We start from the raw sequence: 18609 nt of genomic DNA, 5'->3' as shown, positions 1-18609 counted from the left end.
CCCCTCTTAGAACTGTTTTTCCTGCATCCTGTAGATTTGGATCACTGTGTTTTCATTTTTATTTGTCAGGTATTTTAAAATTTCTTCTTTGATTTCCTCAGTGACCCATTGGTTGTTTAGTAACATATTGTTTAGCCTCCATGTGTTTGTGTTTTTCTGCAGTTTTTTTTTCTTGTAGTTGCTTTCTAATCTCACAGTGTTGTGGTCAGAAAAGATGCCTGACATGATTTCAGTTTTCTTAAATTTACTGGGACTTGTTTTGTGGCCTAACACGTAATCTATCCTGGAGAATTTTCTGCACACTTGGAAAAAATGTGTATTCTGCTGCTTTTGGATGGAAAGTTCCATATATATTTATGGAGTCCTAGTGTGTGACACACATTTGATCTAGTGTATCATTTAAGGCCAGTGTTTCCTTATTAATTTTCTATCTGGATAACCTTTCCAGCGATGTAAGTGGGGTGTCAAAACCCCTACTATTATTGTGTTGCTGCCAATTTCTCTCTTTATGTCTGTTAATATTTGGTGGGAATGTAAAACAGTATTTTAAAAATTAAATAGTATTTAAAACAGGAATGTAAAACAATATTTAAAAAATTAAACCGAATTACCATATGATCCAGTTTTCCACTTCTGGGTATAATCCCAAAAGAATTGAAAGCAAATATAGAACAGATATTTTGACATCAATAGTCACAGCAGTATCATTCACAATAGCCAAAAGGTGGAAACAATCCAAAAGTCTATTGGTGGATGAATGGATAAACAAAACGTGGTATATACATACAGTGGAATATTAGTCAGCCTCTAAATGGAAGGAAATTCTGACAGCTGCTTCAGCATGAATGAACTTTGAAGACATTATGCTAAATGAAATAAGCCAGACACAAAAAGACAAATAATGTATGATTCACTTATATGAACTCCATAGAATAGTCAAATTCATAGACAAAGAATATAGAATGCTGAGGAAATTCCCTGGCTGTCCAGTCGTTAGAACTCCAAACTTCCACTGCAGGGGGCCCGGGATTGATCCCTGGTTGGGGAACTAAGATCCTGTAAGCTTCATGGCACAGCCAAAAAATAAAATAGAATGACGGCTACCAGGGGCTGGTGGGAGAGAAGAACTGGGAATTAGTATTTACGGGTATAGAATTTCAGTCTCAGATGAGTAAAAAGTTCTGGAGATGGATGGTGGTGATTGTACAACAATGTGAATGTACTTAATGCCACTGAACTATACACTTTAAAATGGTTAAAATCATGACTTTTATTTTATGTAATTTTTGCCACAAAGAGGAAAAGAAAAAATTATAATTTTTCGGAAATCAAAACTACAATTCTGATATTTCAAAGGCAGTATTAAGCAACTAAAGAGGCAAGACACAATTTGGGAGAAAATATTGGCAATGCTTATAACCAATGAAGAGCTTGTATCCAGAATACAGAAATAATTCTTGCAACAATAAGAAAATAAAGAACCCCATTAAGAATTGGGCAAAAGATTTGAATGACACTTGGTCAAAACTATATGGATAGATAACAAGCATGTGAAAAGATGTTCAAAATCTTCAGTTATCAGAGAAATATAAATCAATACCACATTGAGATACTATCCCCCACACACGAGAATGGCCAAAATTAAAAGGATGGACCACGTAAGTTCTGTCAAGGATGTTGAGCAGTTGGAACTCATATATTGTTTGTGACAATGTAAAATGAGTCAACCACTTTGGAAAACAGTTTGACAATTTCTAAAATAAACATACACCTACCCCGTTGGATCCAGCCATTTCATTCCTAAGAATTGACCCAAGAGAAATGAAAGTTCACACAAAAACATGTACACTAATGTTTTTAGCAACTTTCTTTGTAATAGCCCAAAGCTGGAAATGTTAGTGAATGGATGAACAGACGGTGGTCCATCCACACAGTGGAGTACTACTCAGCAATAGTAAGTGATGAACTACCGATACACACGACAACATGGCTGGATCTCTAGAACAGCAGCCAGACCAGCTTGTTCTGCCTGCACTGGGAAGCCTCAGCCCTGCTCCCTGCCCCACCCCGAACAGTGCTTTGAGGAAGGACCATCAACCAGCTGAAAGTCTGGTTCCCACTTTACTCAGTCATTGATTTAAAATTTGTGATGGTCATTTTTAGGGCTTCCCTGGTGGCGCAGTGGTTGAGAGTCCGCCTGCCGATGCAGAGGACACGGGTTCGTGCCCCGGTCCGGGAAGATCCCACATGCCGCGGAGCGGCTGGGCCCGTGAGCCATGGCCGCTGAGCCTGCGCGTCCGGAGCCTGTGCTCTGCAACGGGAGAGGCCACAACAGTGAGAGGTCTGCGTACCGCAAAGAAAAAAAAAACAAAATTTGTGATGGTCATTTTTAAGTCCAAATCTAAAGGTCTCCATAAAACAGCCTGCACAGAGGGCCAGGTCTCTGAGTGGTCACGAGAGGCCAGATCAGGAGGGGTACATTCATTTCCTGAGGCTGCCACAGCTTAACACAATAGAAATTAATTTTCTCTCAGTACTGGAGGCCCAAAGTTCGAAATCAAGATGTTGGCAGGGCCGTGTTTCCTCTGAAGGCCCTAGGATAGAATCCCTCCCCTGCCTCACTCCCAGCTTCTGGTGACTCCAGCAATCCTTGGCATCCCTTGGCTTGTACGTACATTACTCATCTCTGCCTCTTTGTCCACATAGTTTTCTCCCTGTGTGTCTGTGTCTTTTCTCCTCTTCTAATAAGGACACAGTCATTAGATTCAGGGACCATTCTAATCAGTATGACCTAATTTTTAGTTTTAATAATTTGTTTATTTTTGGCTGCATTGGGTCTTCGTTGCTGCATGCAGGCTTTCTCTAGTTGTGGCGAGCGGGGGCTACTCTTCGTTGTGGTGCGCGGGCTTCTCATTACGGTGGCTTCTCTTTGTTGCGGAGCACAGGCTCTAGGCGTGCCGGCTTCAGTACTTGTGGCACTGGGCTCAGTAGTTGCGGCTCGCGGGTACTAGAGCGCAGGCTCAGTAGTTGTGGCATACAGGCTTGTAGTAGTGCTCCGTGGCATGTGGGATCTTCCTGGACCAGGGCTTGAACCCGTGTCCCCTGCACTGGCAGGCGGATTCTCAACCACTGCGCCACCAGGGAAGTCCCAGTATGACCTAATCTTAACTTGACCAAGTACACCTGCCAAGACCCTATTTTTAAAGAAGCTTACATTCTGAATTTCCAGGTAGACGTGAATTTTGGGGCTACCTTATTGAACCTAGTATAAGGGCTCCAAGTGCTAGGTGAGCAGGGGACGCTTCTCCGGAGGCCGTGGGAGCCATGGCAGTGTGGGCAGAGGTGGGTACAGCCAGCTCTCCGTGTCACAGAAACCCCAGGGGCTGGTGCAGGGACAGTGTACAAAGGGCAGTGAGGAGGGGATCCTTTGGGAGGGAGTCAGGAGGGGAGAGAAGCTGTGTGTCTGGGAAGGCAGTGTAATGCCCCCTAGCATGGGAGTGATCACCTTGCTCTGATGCTTTAAATACTCAGGTTTATTCATCATAGGCTCGGGGATAGTGATAAAGAGATTTGCACTCAGATCTGACTGAGGAGATCTAGGGTGACAGCCAAAATGATTTTTCAGAGAAGACAGAACATTAAGAGTCCATTTATTTGATGTGCATGGATGAAGTCTCCAACCAAGGGTCAGACGCGTCTCTGGTATGTGAGCTCGCCTGTATACCAGCAACACATCGTCAACGGAGCCTCAGCGTCATGCAGCACCCGGGTCTGTCCCTGACCTGACCCGACTCACTGTGTGACCTCAGGCAACGTCGCTGAGCCTCAGTTTCTTCCTCTGTAAAGTGGGCTCATGGTCCTTAATGGATGAGATGGGTAAAGTGTCCAGGCCCAGAAGGAAGGCTGAAAACATTAGTCTTCCTTTCTCCTTCCCTCCTCCTCACAAGATCAGAGGCCATGTGACGTCTGTCCCTCCAAAGGGAGGAAAATAGGGAAGGGATGAAGGAGCTGGTGTCCAACTCTCGATGAGTCTCTGGTTTGTTCTGTGACCTTGGCCAAGTCAATGCCCCTTTCCAGGCCTTGGTTTCCCTACCTGTGAAGTGGGCACAAGGGGTTGGGCCTGAGGACGTCCAAAATCATTGCTAAGGTTCAGATAATTCCCAGGGAAGAACTGGGGTCTTTCTCAGACCCCAGTGTTGGGCCTGGGGATTTCCCATGTTGTCCAGAGGGGACTCCAATATCTTACTTTTGTAGGTAGAGAAATATCTGGCCTTGTTTTGGGGGAGTCGGCAGGGGCGCAGCATCTAAGACTTGGGTCCAGCTGGAAGGAGGAGGCAGGATGAAATGACTTTCTGGAGGTGGGGCTTCACCTCTTCCCATAGGGTAGGGACGTGCAGTCCCGAGCTTATTTGCATATGATGTGGTCTAGCCAATAGGAGCCCAAGACCATCGGCTCATGGCCTGGGATTGGCTCCCCTGGGGTTCCATCCCAGGCGGTCAGTCCCTGACTGCCTCAGAGGTCTGTCTCTCGCAGGTTAAGACCTTTGTCATGTTCACTGCCTGGGGTCCTGGAGCCAGCTCCATTCATCTCCTTCTGACCCAGGAAGAGCAGATGGTCCTCATCAGTGGGCAGGAAGTCAGGAGGCCTCTTGGTTCCTGGGGGCAATTCTTCAGCACCCTGGGGGGAGGAGAGAAGAAAGACCCTGTCATAAAGACCACTTCTGCTGTGTCAGCTCAGATATCCTCCAGTTGGGGACAGAAGGCCTGGGAGGACAGAACCTGGGCAGAGTTGCACAATATCCCCTTGTCCAGTGCATAGGTCAGTCCTGTCCCTTCTGCCTCCAAAACCTCCATCCACTTCTCTCCCCCATGCCCGTGTCACCTACAGTCCAGGCCATCAGAGCTCCCATGGATGCCTGCCCACCTCCTCTCTCTGACTCTACCTATTGTTCTTCCAGAGAATAAATATTTTCCCACAGCAGCTGGAGGGAGCTTTAAAACACTTAAGCCAAATCCCCTCCCTCCCCAGCCCTCACCGTCGAGTCTGCTCTGGCCTCAGACCCTTTGCACCTGCTGTGCCCTCCACCAAGAATGCCCTTCCCTCAGATTTCCCTATGGCTGTCTCCTGCTCATTCTGGACTCTATTAATGTCCCCTCTTCCAAGAGGCTATCCCCATCATAGCATTCTGCTTTATTTTCTTCCTAATATTCACCACCTGCTTAGATCCTATTCCTTTCTTGGTTTAGCCTTCTTCTGCTCCTGCCAGTACAGGTCTGGGTACACAGCAAGTGCTTAATAAATAAGGGAATGAAACAGGGATTCCAAAGCAAGAGCAGGCCTGGATCAGACCCCCCAGGGACAATGTTTCTTAAACTCAGGACATTCCAATAGCAGCCACACGGCTTTGGCCAAGGTTGGTCTACTCCCTGTGGTGTTTCTTATGTAAGAGTTTTCCTAAGTTGACTCACTTTTGAATTAAGCCATTTTCTTTTCAGGAGACACTTTGTATCAACACCAAAAGACAAACCAGTTTCACTTGCCATAGATTGGAAGTAATTGTAAAAACAGATAAGATGAAAATGAATTCTGCTCAGTGCTTGTTAAAGGGGAAAGTGTTGAAGACACATTAGCTCCCAACTGAGCCTTTCCACTGGAGGTAAGGAGAAGTTGAGAAAGACAAACATGCTGACTCACCCTGTCACTTCCCTGATTTGTGGCCACACACAGAGCACCCGAAGCCACTTCACTGCCCCTCCCCCAACTCCGGGAGCACAGCCCTAGACTGACCTTCATCAAGCTGTCATCCAGGGTGGCCACTTCTTCCTTAGGGGCCACAGATGCCGTCTGCCGTGTGAGGTCCCACCACAGCAGACCAGGACCCAGGGCACTGCGCTTGGTGGGGCCTGAGGGGGCAGAGAGAAAATGGAATTATTTAGCGAGGGGTGGGGGGCGGGGACTGGAGACCAGGCCCTGGGGAGGGGAAGGGAGAGCTCTGATGGTTTCCAATCCGAGATCTGATAGTGACCCACTGGGGACACTGGCAAGTCTCTGCCCCCACTCTGGGTTTCAGTTGTCTCATCTATACAGTGAGGGGTTGTAATAGAACAACAGTGGATGGCCAGGAGGGTCCGGCACATGGTTCCGTTCACTCCTATGTCCCTATCGTCTAGAATATTGCCCAACAGAGAAAGACTCAATAAAGGCCTGGTGAATGTGAAGTCTGAGACTCAGGAAGCGAGAACAGGTACTATTATCTCTGTTGATTTCTTTTGATCTCTTTCCACTTCTCTATGGGATTCAGAATTCCTGGAGGAGCGCAGAGTTGCTAAGGTCTTGATGAGAAGATATATCAGCACCAGGGACAGCGTCTCATGGCCCTACCGGCCTTCCTCTAGCAAAGACTTAATTTTGGTGGGCGAAGACGGAATAGAGAGGTGGATAGGGGATGCCTCTGTTTCTGCCTTTGCAAAATAGGACAAGTCCCACGAGGTGGAGGGTTGTCCTGAAGGTGATACAGCACAAAGGGTGTAGATGTGGCTAGCACACAGTGGCCACTTGGCTGGCAGAAGGATCCTTCCTTCCCTCCTTGTCTGGTGGGTCCTAGAGGCAGAGGGATGGACAGGATGACTTCTAAGAATGCCACACGCCCTCCTTACCCGTCAGGCAGCTGACGAGAGCTCCACATAGCACGGTGCTCACTGTGCCCAGGGCACCATAATAGAGATAGGAAATGGCGTAGAAGCTGTCAGTTAAGGTGGGTTGATCAGGGTCCATTTCGAGGCTGGGGGAGGGAGAGTTGAGCATGAGTCTAAACTCCACTCCCAGCCCATTTGCTTCTTCCTGTCTCCACTCCCACGACCCAGCCCAGTCCTCCATTATTGCTCATCTGGCCATGTGCCAGTTCTCCTTCCCTGCTGCTATCCCACCAACACCCTCAGGCATTCTGTACACACAAGCAGAGGGAGCATTACTAAAATGTAACTCAGATCACCTCCTGCTACTTCTCATCACCCTCCATGGATCCCTATTGCCCTCAGAATCAAACCAAAGTAAGCTCTAAGAAGAAAACAGCTGTGAACCTTTATGACCTTGGATTTGGCAATAGTTTCTTAGATATGACACCAAAAGCACAAGCAGCCAAAGAAAACATAGAGGGAATTCCCTGGCGGTCCAGTGGTTAGGACTCCTTGCTTTCACTGCCGAGGGGGTGGGTTCAATCCCTGGTCAGGGAACTAAGATCCTAAAAACCACGTAGCACAGCCAAACGAAACAAAACAAAGAAAACATAGATAAACAGGACTTCATCAAAATGGAAAACTTTTGTATATCAAAGGATACTGTCAACAGAATGAACGACAACACACAGAATGAGAGAAAATGTTTGCAAATCGTACATCTGATAAGGATCTAATATCCAGCATTATAAAGATATAAAGAATATATAAATTACAACTCAACAATGAAAAGACAAATGGCCCAGTTTAAAAATGAGCAAGGGATCTGAGGAGACATTTCTCCAAAGAAGATATAAATATGGCCAGTAAGCACGTGAAAAGATGGTCAACATCCTTAGTCATTAGGGAAACACAAATCAAAACCACAATGAGATATCACTTCATACCAGTAGGATGGCTAGAATTTTTAAAAGGGGAAAATAACAAGTATTGGAGAGGATGTGGAGAAATTGGAACACTCATATATTGCTGGAGGGAATGTAAAATGATGTAGTCACTGTGGAAAACAGTCTGGTGGCTCCTCAGAGAGTTAAACATAGAATTACCATATGATCCGGCAATTCCACTCCTAGGTATATATCCAGAGAAATGAAAACATATGTCTACACCAATACTTGTACACAAATGTTCACAGCAGCACTGTTCACAATCACTAAATGTCCATCAACTGATGAAGGATAGATAAAATTGATCCATCCATACAGTGAAATATTACTCAGCCATGAAAGGAATGAAGTACTGATACATGCTACGATGTGGATGAACCTTAAAAACACCATGCGGAGTGAAGGAAGCCAGAGACAACGGACCGTATGTTGTACAATTTCATTCATATGAAATGTACAGAATAGGCAAATCCACAGTGACAGAAACTGGATTAGTGGTTGCCAGGGGCTACAGGGAGGTGGAAACGGGGAGTGACTGCTAAAGCGTACAGAGTTTTATTTTTTGGTCTTTTTTGTTTTGTTTTTGAGGTAATGAAAATATGCTTCAGTTAGTGGTGATGACTGTATAACCTGGGGAATATACTAAAAGCCACTTTTAAACGGCTAATTTTATGGTCTGTAAATGATATCTCAATTTAGAAAGCAAAGAATCAGATTCCTCTGGCTGGACCTCTTCTCCTATCCTTACTCCTCGCATTAAATCCACCCCAACCTCACCATAGTTGGAATGCACTAAAGTGAACACTGGGGGACTTCCCCGGTGGCGCAGTGGTTAAGAATCCGCCTGCCAGTGCAGGGGACACGGGTTCGATGCCTGGTCCAGGAAGATTCCACATGCCGCGGAGCAACTAAGCCCGCGAGCCACAACTGCTGAAGCCCGCGCACCTAGAGCCCGTGCTCCGCAACAAGAGAAGCCACCGCGATGAGAAGCCCGCGCACCACAACGAAGAGTAGCCCCCGCTCGCCGCAACTAGAGAAAGCCTGCCCGCAGCAATGAAGACCCAACGCAGCCAAAATAAATAAGTAAATAAATAAATAAACTGAACCCTGGTCTCAGAGCCTTTGCACTTTCTTTCCCCTCTGCTGGAAATGCCCTTCCCTCACTTCTTCCTGCTCCCCGCTCCTCCTCTCAATCGGGCCAGGATCCCTCCCTGGCCACGCCTCCCGCTCACACCAGCTCGCTCACCTGGAGGCCCTGCTGGAGGCGTTGGCGGCGAGAATCGGGTCTAGGATGCCAGAGGCGTTGGCCGAGGGCACAGCACAGCCGGCGGCCGATGAAGGCAGGACCCCCATGGACTGCGCGCTAGGCGGGTACAGAGTGGCACCCACGGCCACCCACAGCGACAGCGCCAAGCCCACCGCCAGCCCGGACAGGACGCCCTGATGGGGGACCCAGTGTCAGTGGAGGGTACTCTCAGCCCCTCACCTCGCTCACCCCCACTCACCAGCGTATTGCAGGCGGGGAGGAACATTCCCAGGATGAAAGCTCCTAGGAGGGGGCCGCTGATGACTCCCATGATGGTGAAGGAGCCCTGGGAGAGTGGGTGGGGTTGAGACTGAGAGCAGAGCTCTCCCACCTTTCCTGTCCTCAGTTTACCCGCTGGGAAAGGAAGACCTGGGGAATTCTACTGTGGACCTTGAGACTCCTCTGTGCCCTAAAGGGGAGGCGACTCCCTGTGCCTGCCTCTCTCCCAAAGATGCTGATTCTCTCTCTTGACAAACTTGGTTCCACCTCCAGGCCAGAAGGAGGCCCTTCTTGCCCCCAGGCCACCACTCCCGCTCCTAGCTGCCCCCCCTCCCCCGTCCCCCCCGCTTTTGGCCAGGTGGCTGCAGGAAGTACCCTGCCTGTGGCATCAGTCAGAGCTCAGTTCTGCCGCTGACACGTGTAACCTTCTCGGAGCCTCATTTCAACGTGGATGTTGCCTCACCTCTTGGGGAGATTAGGGCAGGGCGGGGAGCGGGGCTCACCTCGAGAACGCCGCCCCCCAGCAGGGAGGACAGAGCTGCCACAGTGAGACAGGCCGAGCCGTAGATGAGCGCTGTAGTGGATGGGGATGGCACTGTCAGCGGGGAGAGGCTGCCCTGGCCCCCCACCCGGGTCCCCCCAACTCACACAGCCCCTTGGAGATGATGACAAGTCTCCGGGGGGTCAGACTCGGCAGCCGAGGTTTGATGAGGTCCTCCACAGTGACAGCAGCCATGGCATTGATGCTGGTGGATGCAGTGCTGGCGGGTACACAGGAGGGGAGAGGGGTGTCCTCAGGCCACATCAAGGGATTGACACACACCCTGGGGCCTATCTGCTAGGGGAGGCCCCCAGCTGCCCACACTATCTGGCCTGCCAGGACCCCCAGCCAGCCCGAGGGCAGAGGCAGGGGCGACAGAATTCCTCAGGAGTGGAGATGTCCACATCTCCACACTCCCCCATAGACCTGAGACACCCTCGCAGGAGCAAGGACACCCATGACCAAGGACACAAATGACACAAGTTCTCATTACAGAGCGATAATGGGGTGCAGAGAGCAGTCTCATGGAACTCTGGTCACAGCAGGAGCAGGCCACAAGTTGTAGAAGATTTGAAACTACCAGAGTGTGAGGCCCCTGAGGGCAAGAGTGGGGGACCGCTTGGCCATGGCTGTGCCCCAGTATTTAGAACAGCAGTACCTGCCACATAGATGCTTATCAAACATTTGTTTGGGGGATGGAGGACAGAAAGAAGGGAAAGGAGTCTCATGTGGCCCTGCCAGGGACGAAGACGGTAAAGACTCTGGAGCTAGGGTCCTGATGCCCAGGATGTGCTCTTTGCCAGAGCCCACCTGATGGGGACTGAGCAGTAAATGATGGACATGCCCAGAACATTCCATCTCACAGGGGAGTGGCTGGTAGAGACAAGGAGGACCCACGGGCTCAGATGTGGCCAAGTGAGCAAGCTGTACCACTCACCTGAGGGTGCCACTGTAGGCACAGGCCAGAAAGAGTCCAGGGACTCCAGGCAGGTCCACGAAGATGTCCAGCACCATCAAGGGCATGTACTGGGGGGAGTCGGGGGTCAACCTCCAGGACAGCAGCACCCCAAGGGCAGGGGCTTCTGTCTGTCCTTACACTGCACGTCCCCAGCACCCTGTACAGACCAGGCTCACAGTGGGCACTTAGCGTGTGTGTGTTTGTTGATCGACTTTGCGATACCATGCAAAGAGCCCTGGGACCTGAGTGAGGCAAGGTCCTGTGTCATCCCCACTTTACTGATGGAGCCAGTGAGACCAAAGAGGTACACACCTTGCTTGAGGTTACACAGTCAGACAGTCCAGGATCTGACCCCAGAGGAGGATCTGATGGGATGGTCTTGCAGCCTCTGCCAGCTCTGAACCCCAGGGTCAGAGATCCCGCCAGGGTGTGCAGGTGTAGGTCTTGGCCCTGGTGCTGCCCCTGACTTGCCTGTGGACCTCAGGCAATTGCTCTACCCACGACCTCCTGCCTCAGTTTCCTCATCTGTAAGTCAAGGGCCATGGCAACCTTGGCCTCATCACATGTTGAAAGATTTGATGGGAAATTAACTGCTTGTGAAGGGAACAGCATAAGGCACAGAGTAGACACTTGGGACATGAGAGAGGGTCATTATGGTTAATGTCATCATTTCATGATGGACCATGGTCCCATCTCCTCCTTGATAGCCTTCAGGGAGTCTGAAATGCCCCTCCCCTACTCCCTCCCATGGCTTCCCACCACCTCCCAGATCCTCCTGTGAGCTGAGCTCTTTCCTGCCTCTGGACCTTTGCACAGGCTGTCTCTACTTTTCCACTCTCACCCGCAGAGACTCATCCAGAGGTTCACAGTGGGGGTGGGTAGATAGAAGTGGCCTAGGAGCCTGGACCAGACTCACCTGGTCTGGGGCAGAGATACGCCCTGCCAGGAGAGGGTCACAGTCAAGGTAGAACGTGAACATGATGATGCCACAGAAAGCAGCACTGGACACGATCAGGAACAGGCCCAGTTGGTTGACGAGCACGGCCCTGGGGGGAGAGGTGGTCTCAGAAGGGGAGGGGAGCAGCACGTCCCCGAAGTATATCCACTTTGCCCCTCCCAAATACTCACAGCTTGGCCTGTTTCTCCGTGCGACAGGCCATGTAGCGCTGCACCTGTGCTTGGTTCACACCATACATTGAAAGCCATACCAATGTGCCACCGACAACAAAAGTCCAGAATGTGTAGCGGCTCCTTGGGTCCAGGTCAAAGCTGGATGAGGGCAGGGACAGTCAGCCATGTGGGGATGCCACACTGACTTCACCCTCCCAAAGTGCCCCAGATAGTCATTCTGCACCTTATGGGCCTTAAAGGGATATTTGGGGTAGGTTCTGAAGTGTGACTAGGAGTTTGAATCATCCACGTATGCATTCAGAAAACATTTTGTCTATGTTCAGCTGGGAGCTCAGAGAGCCTGCAGTCCCCAGTCTGGGCTAGGGGGTGGGGTGGTGCAGAAGTCTGGGCCAGATGGAGGGATGGGGGCTGTGGGAGTACAGAGAGGGGGAGCCAGGGTTCTGTCCGTGGGGAGTCTCGGGAGGGGAGCAAGGAGGGCTTCCTGGAGCAGGAGGCGTTGGCTGGCTTCTCTCAGGGCAGACAGATGTCAGCTCCATCGTTTGGCAGTATCCCCCTTTATGTTTTCACTTACTCCATCAGGTTGATCCTGGAGTGGTTCTTGGCAAGCTCAAGTACTTGCCCAGGTCCACCCACGAGCATAGTTCCGCGAGCCAGGACAACCCAGAAACCACTCAGCATCACTAAGACCTGAAACACGTCGGTCCAGATCACAGCCTTCATGCCGCCCTGCAAGATGTGACAGAGAGGGAGACAGGGTGTCAGACGGGAATCTGTCTGGGGCCTACAGGACAGGGCAGAGGTAGGAGGGAGAAGGAGTCAGGTGGCGGACCTGGCTGGGGCCAACCTGGCCTGGCCTCCAGCAGTGGCTGGGACCAATACCCCTCTCTGCCTCGGTTTCCTTATCTGTAAAATGGGGGTAATAACAGTACCTTCCTCAGGGTATCATTGTGAGGACTAAATTAGTTACTATAAGAAAAATATTTGGAAGAGCATCGGGCACATACGAGTGTTCAGTGAGTGATGGCTGCCACCTTTATTATCATTATTAGTACTACTGTTATTATTAGCTGTTGTTTTTACCCATCCAGCCTTCATGTTTTTGGCATGTTCTCCATGTTTTTGTCTCGGCAGCCCCTGGATTTTCCTTTGGAGAAGCCCCTTCCCCCACCCAGGTCACTTGGGTGAAGCTAACCCTGCTCCCAGCTCCAGGAATAGCCAATCAGAACATCCTAGCTACCCGAACATCTGTGAATGGCTCATCCTTCACAGAATACCAGAGCCAGCCAAACAGAGCCCTTCGGGGACTTCAGCCAGCCCATTCTGAAATTGGAACTCACTTGCTGCTGGAAGGAAGCCAAAAGGGATGGAAGCCTGGAGCTAATGAGGTCCCTAGAGATGGGAGAGGGACCCAGAGGACTCTGTTGTAGCCCCTGGATCCACCCATGCCTGAAGCTAGATTGTCCTTGGACTTTCAGCAATAAACCTTTCAAATCACCTTTCATAATAAAGATGAGGAAGTAGGCCCAGTTGGGACACAGGCTTCCTCCGGAGGAAGGGAAGGTAGGGAGTGGATGGGCCTGCCCACAGTATCTCCCACTCAGTGGACATGGAGCCCCACGTCGGGTGGGGGTAGGGGGACATTCACCACAGTAGTGTAGAAGGTGCAGATGACTCCGGTAGACAGGAGCGATGCCCAGATGTCCAGCCCTGTCACTGCAAGGAGACCCTCCCATTAGGCCGCTGTGCAGGGTGTAAACTTGGCCTCCACTCTCTTGGGCCCTCTTCTCTCCAGGAGGATACTTCCCTGCCAAGTCTCTCCTAGGGCTGCCCCTTCCTTCCCCTGGTCCAGTCTCTAAGCTTTTGTCCCCTCCTCGTCACCCTCCCCCGCGTCAAACCTTGGTTCAGGATGAGCGCGGGGGCGTAGATCACGATTCCGGTGTACAGCATCTGCAGGTAGAGGGCAGGGGCAGGTGAGTAGGGGCGGGGGGATTGGGGGGCTCCTGGGTTAAGAAGGCATTAGGAGATAGGGGGAGAAGGGTGGTTGGGGTACGTGACTGGGGGCAGATGGGCAGGGCCATGTAGGGTCGCGGCGGGCTCGGGTAGCGCGTATGCGAGAGGCCTGTGGGCCAAAGTTGTATTATAGATGAAGCCTCTTGGGGGCGGGGTCAGAAGGATTGTGGGCGGGGCCTAGGCAAGGCTTTGCGGGGTGGGGGCGGGACCCACGGGGCGGGGTCGTGAGGGAAGCAATAGGGCTCTGGGCGGGACCGACCAAGATTTGACCCGAGCTGGAACCTGGGGGCGAGGGCGGGGCCGAGGCCACTCACTGTAGCTACCAGGTACTGCAGGGTCCCGCAGAGCCGCACAGCGCGGCTGAAGCGCAGCTCCAGATACTGCAAGGAGGAGCCGAGGGCTCATGGTCACTTGGACTGGCCTTACCCAGGGGTCCGACGCGTCTGGGGTCCTTCACTCGCCCTCTTGGCTTCTGCCCGCCCTCGGGAGGGCAACTGCGCTCTCCTCACTCTTGCCCACGGGGGTCCCGCCCAGAGCACACACTCCGACCTACCTGCACACACCTGCGCACACGCGCCATCCCCGCGCCTGTCCACATGGCGCGTGCCCAGGAGGACTGAGCCATCGAGTGTGTACACATCAGCCCCACCCACTCCCATTCATGTCTGATCGTCCCCCGGGGCTGCCGCCTCTCTGAGTCAACTTTGGCAAGATACAGACAGTGCCTGTAGCAGGCTGCCTACCGTACACTGGTCAAGATTTTAATCACTTTGCTCACTGCCCTGGAGCGAGGTCCTGTAATTAGCCCAGTTTGACGTTTGGGAAACCCGAGCAGATAGGCAATCCCTTGCCGAAGGTAGGAGGAGGCGGGGATGTCGGATTTCGAATCCTGAGCCCGCCGCCCGGCGAGCACTCGGGTGTACGCAAGCCCAGGCATGTGGGTTGCAAGTGTGTGCCTGTGCGCACGTGAGTGCGCTCCTGGCCGAGCCTGGCCACGCCCTGACCGGGTTTCCACCAAAGGGAATCCGGACGCCGGCTCGTCTACCTCCTTCCTGCCCCTGGCCCCAGTGCCTGGGGCTTCTTCCCAGAGCCCTCGCCACCTGTCCGCCCGGGGGCCCCCACATTAAAGCACTAAGGAGCCCGCCTGCGGCCCCCTGCGGCCCCCTGCACAGCAGTTCAAATCCTCAGGATCTCCCCCGCCGCGACCCTGCGTTCCCAGCCAGGCAGGTCCTGACGCTGCCGGGCCTCTGCCTGGTACCTGGTAGGTGCTGGTGAGGCCCAGGCGGTAGAAGACCGGCAGGAAGAGCAGGGCAGTGAGCAGAGAGTTGAGCAGCTGTCCCAGGCACATCCAGAGGAACTTGAGGCCGTAGCGGTAGGCCTCGGCCGGCACGCCCAGCACCTGTACCGCCGACATGAAGCTGGCGGCCAGCGAGAGGCCAACGGGCAAGGCAGTCAGGCGCCGGCCCCCGGTGAAGAAATCCTCGGCGCTGCGCTGCCCGCCCCGGGCTAGCCCGACCCATAGCCCGATGCCGGTGGACACCAGCAGCATGAGAGCGAAGACCCCGTAGTCCCAGGCTCCGAACGTGGCCCGCGCCCCTGCCTCGACGGCGGCCATGAGGTGTGGGTGAGGGGACCAGGCGTGTCCTCCGCCCTTCCAGCCACCCCGCGTGTCTCGGGTCAGGGAAGTTGGCAGTGGCAGAGGAGGCAGGACTGCGCAGAGGTGGGAGGATGCTCGGCCTCGGCAGCTGCACGGCAAGCCTGTCCCCTTTGGTCCCCCGCGGGCCGGGGCTCCCTGGGCAAGGAATCTGTGGCTCCTTGCTGCGGTCGCCTGTCTCCCTGTTCCTCCTCTTCGTCTTCGTGTCTGTCTCCACCGTCTGTCTGTCCGTCCACCTGGCCTCCCACTCGGTCCGATTGCCCGGTGCAGCTGTGCGTCCACCACCCAGACGTCCGTCCGTCTCCCTGGGAGCTGTGCTCAGCGCTGACTGCAGGAGGTCTCGGTGGGGCTCAAAGGGGCAGCTCGCGGTGGCGGGCTGTGGATTTATTGGGCTCCCGGGTCAGCAAAACTCCGCCCCCAGACGTGGGGGCGGGCAGGACCCGCACCCTTTCCTCCCTGGATTCGATCGGATAAGCCGGGACAGGACACGTAGGTGGCTGCTGGGGGGAGTGGGGTGGCGGAGCTGGGGAGGCTCCCAAATGCCCCCCGCTTGCTTCGTGTGGCACTTTCCGCTGACCATAAGCTGTTAATGCCTCCCTTTGACAGGTGGGGAAACTGAGGTTCTGAGATGGCATGTCACTCACCCAAGGCCACACAGCCTGGAGCAGTGGCTGCACCATTCAAATCCCCACTGTGCTTTTTGCACCTTGAGCTACGGGGAGCTCACTCACCCACAGGAGTGGGGTTTACTTTCAAGGTTGCAGGGTCCCATAAGGAAAGTTTGCTCTGCTTGAAACACCGCCCCCAACTGGCACCGTGACCCACTCCCTTTCTCTAGAACCAAACCCCACTCTCAGGCTAAGTTGAGTGGGAGGCATTCAAGTCCTGAATGCATACATATTTGAGGAAGCCTTTGCTTCTCTCTGGGCCTCAGTTTCCCCAACTGTAAATGGGGGTAAAATAGCCCTTGCCTCAGAGGAGTAAATTGAACCTGCATAACAAAAGCCTGGCACAGAGTAAGTACCTCATTCATTCATTTCTTTGTCCATTCATTGGTTCCTTCACCAAACATGCACTGAGTGTCTACGCTGTGCCAGACATTAAGTGTATAATGGAGGTCACGGGGGACGGATTGTCTGTGGCCATGAACCTGAATAAATGGAGACAGGACTACCTGGGGAAGTAGTGTCTGTCATGTCCCTATCGCACAAATGAGGAGACCAGAGGTACAGGGGAAGGGGAAGTCCCTTGTCTAGGGTCATGTCATCAAGAAACTCAGACACTGTCATCTGGAGGCTCTGACCTCTGGGTTCATGTCCTAGTTCGACCTCCAAAAGCTGGGTTCCCTCCTCCATAAGCGAGAGGGATCTAAGAATTTGCCCGGTTTCATGCTAGCGCACTGGAACCCTCCCCAGCCTCTGCCGCCCCCTGGTGGCCTCTTCTGGCCTACACACGTCACCCAAGCTGGGTCCAGCGTCCCCCAGGCATCCTCATGTTTCGCCCAGGACCGTCTTCTCACTCTCTCCGCGCAAGGGTGCAGAGCCAGCCTGCTCTTCCCTGCATCTGCTGCCTGCTGGTGTGCACCTTTCACCTGTGCCAGGAGGATGGGGAGGACACCGAATTCCTCCTCCTTCTACTCCCCCGCTGCATCCTCCTGGAAAACCTGGTGGGGAAGGGGAAATCCAGGATTCCCACAGGGCCAAGCAAGCGAATGCAAATATATGCAAATTGATGCAAACTCAGGCAAAACCTGTCGTATCTCCCCAGGGAGGTTCTAGGAACAGGACACTGGGGACACAACAGGATCCAGGTGGACCCACCCCGCTCACGGCCTCATGGCTCTGACCAAGCCAGCAGATGAATACCCATTTCAGAAGCTAATAGATGACAAGAGTGAAGCAAGGTCAAAGATGGAGACAGCCTGGGGGGCCACTTAATGTGAGGTCTCAGGGAGGGGCCCTGCAGGCAGAGAATGAGCCAGGCTTCGAGAGAGCTGGGGGGAGGGCCCTGAGGTGGGAAGGAGCAGGACAGGGAGGGACGCAGTGGACCTTGAGCCTTGGCGAGGGTTCTGGGTTTTATTCTGAGGGCGCTGGTCAGTGGGGGCGGACCGCCATTAAAGAGTCTGGAGCAAATGAGGGACCTAACAAGAGTTCTAGGTTCTGAAAAGCCCACCATGTCCAAGGCGGCGATTGAGGGGTGGGGAGAAATGGGTGGGTTCAGGACATGTTCTGGACTTCCTGCACGGGAGGCCCAGAGTTGGAGGCCCTACAGGGGGCGTGGTAGAGGAGAAAGTATGGAGGAGGGCAGGGATTAGGGAGGGGAAGCAGTCACACCTTCCCCGACTGTGTGATTCCTCATGGAATGGGAGGAGGGCAGGCAGGACCCCAGGACCCCCTGTCGATGGGGGGAGAGGAGCAGGGCGATCCCTGAAGGCCCAGCAGCAGCAGTCTAAGCAAAAGGGGCAGGAATGTCGGGGTGCTGGGTGCGTGTCTGCTGCCCCCACTCCTGCCTGCTGCCTGGGTTCCAGCGTTCCCACGTCTCCCTGGTGACAGGGCAAGGGGCGGAGACGAGAGGTCACGAGCTACTCTAGCCCTAGCTTGACCTGCTGGGTATCTGTCCTTGAACATCTAACCCTGCGCTCAGTAAAAGCAAACCTTTATTACCACTGGTGGCTGTCATGGTCATTGTCATTGTGAGATTCTCTGATTCCAAGTCCTAAGGATTCTGATCCTACGATTCTCAGAGTCTCTGGGTGTCAGGATCTACTACAGGTCTCCTGCCACCCCCCCCCACCCTCACCGTCTTGCCCTGGCACCTGCCCTTGGTCCTGACACAGGAGTGAGGTGCAGGGTGGGTCAGGGATGGGCGGCTCTTCCCCAGGGCTCCCAGCTCTGACCAGTCTGTGACAGCCAGCACCTTGACAAGCCCTGGGAGTGTCTCAGCACCTGAGGAGTGAGGGGTCCACCAGGCCTCTCGGGTTCCAGATTCTTGCCCATCCTTGGGCTGGCCGGGTGAGTCCGGGCAAGGACCTGTTCCTGGGCCCCAGCTGACCACTGAGAGGAGTCAGTGATCCAAGTGGCCAGTCCTGCCTCACAGACCACACATGGATGGGCCCACTTCCTCCTAGCTCTGGGCCTTTGCGCTGGTTGGTCCTGGCATCTCAACTCC

General features: G+C 53.1%; 1 protein-coding gene across 1 annotated transcript; it reads right to left on the bottom strand.

Moving 5' to 3' along the window:
• Positions 1 to 4513: 4513 nt before the first annotated feature.
• Positions 4514 to 15473, bottom strand: SLC5A5 (solute carrier family 5 member 5). Its single transcript, XM_030880158.3, has 15 exons — positions 15046 to 15473; positions 14102 to 14167; positions 13673 to 13724; positions 13423 to 13490; positions 12349 to 12503; positions 11775 to 11915; positions 11563 to 11692; positions 10626 to 10714; positions 9796 to 9908; positions 9651 to 9721; positions 9128 to 9214; positions 8869 to 9062; positions 6658 to 6782; positions 5789 to 5904; positions 4514 to 4678 (listed from the first exon to the last, which is right to left on the bottom strand). The coding sequence occupies exons 1-15, from the start codon at positions 15400 to 15402 to the stop codon at positions 4514 to 4516; spliced, it is 1929 nt and encodes a 642-aa protein (XP_030736018.1). The 5' UTR covers positions 15403 to 15473.
• Positions 15474 to 18609: the final 3136 nt, after the last annotated feature.

This window comes from Globicephala melas, chromosome 3 (genome assembly GCF_963455315.2).
Source record: "Globicephala melas chromosome 3, mGloMel1.2, whole genome shotgun sequence".
NCBI classification, from domain to species: domain Eukaryota; kingdom Metazoa; phylum Chordata; class Mammalia; order Artiodactyla; family Delphinidae; genus Globicephala; species Globicephala melas.
Note: the sequence above shows the minus strand (reverse complement) of the source record. Positions and strands in the feature narration are given on the sequence as shown.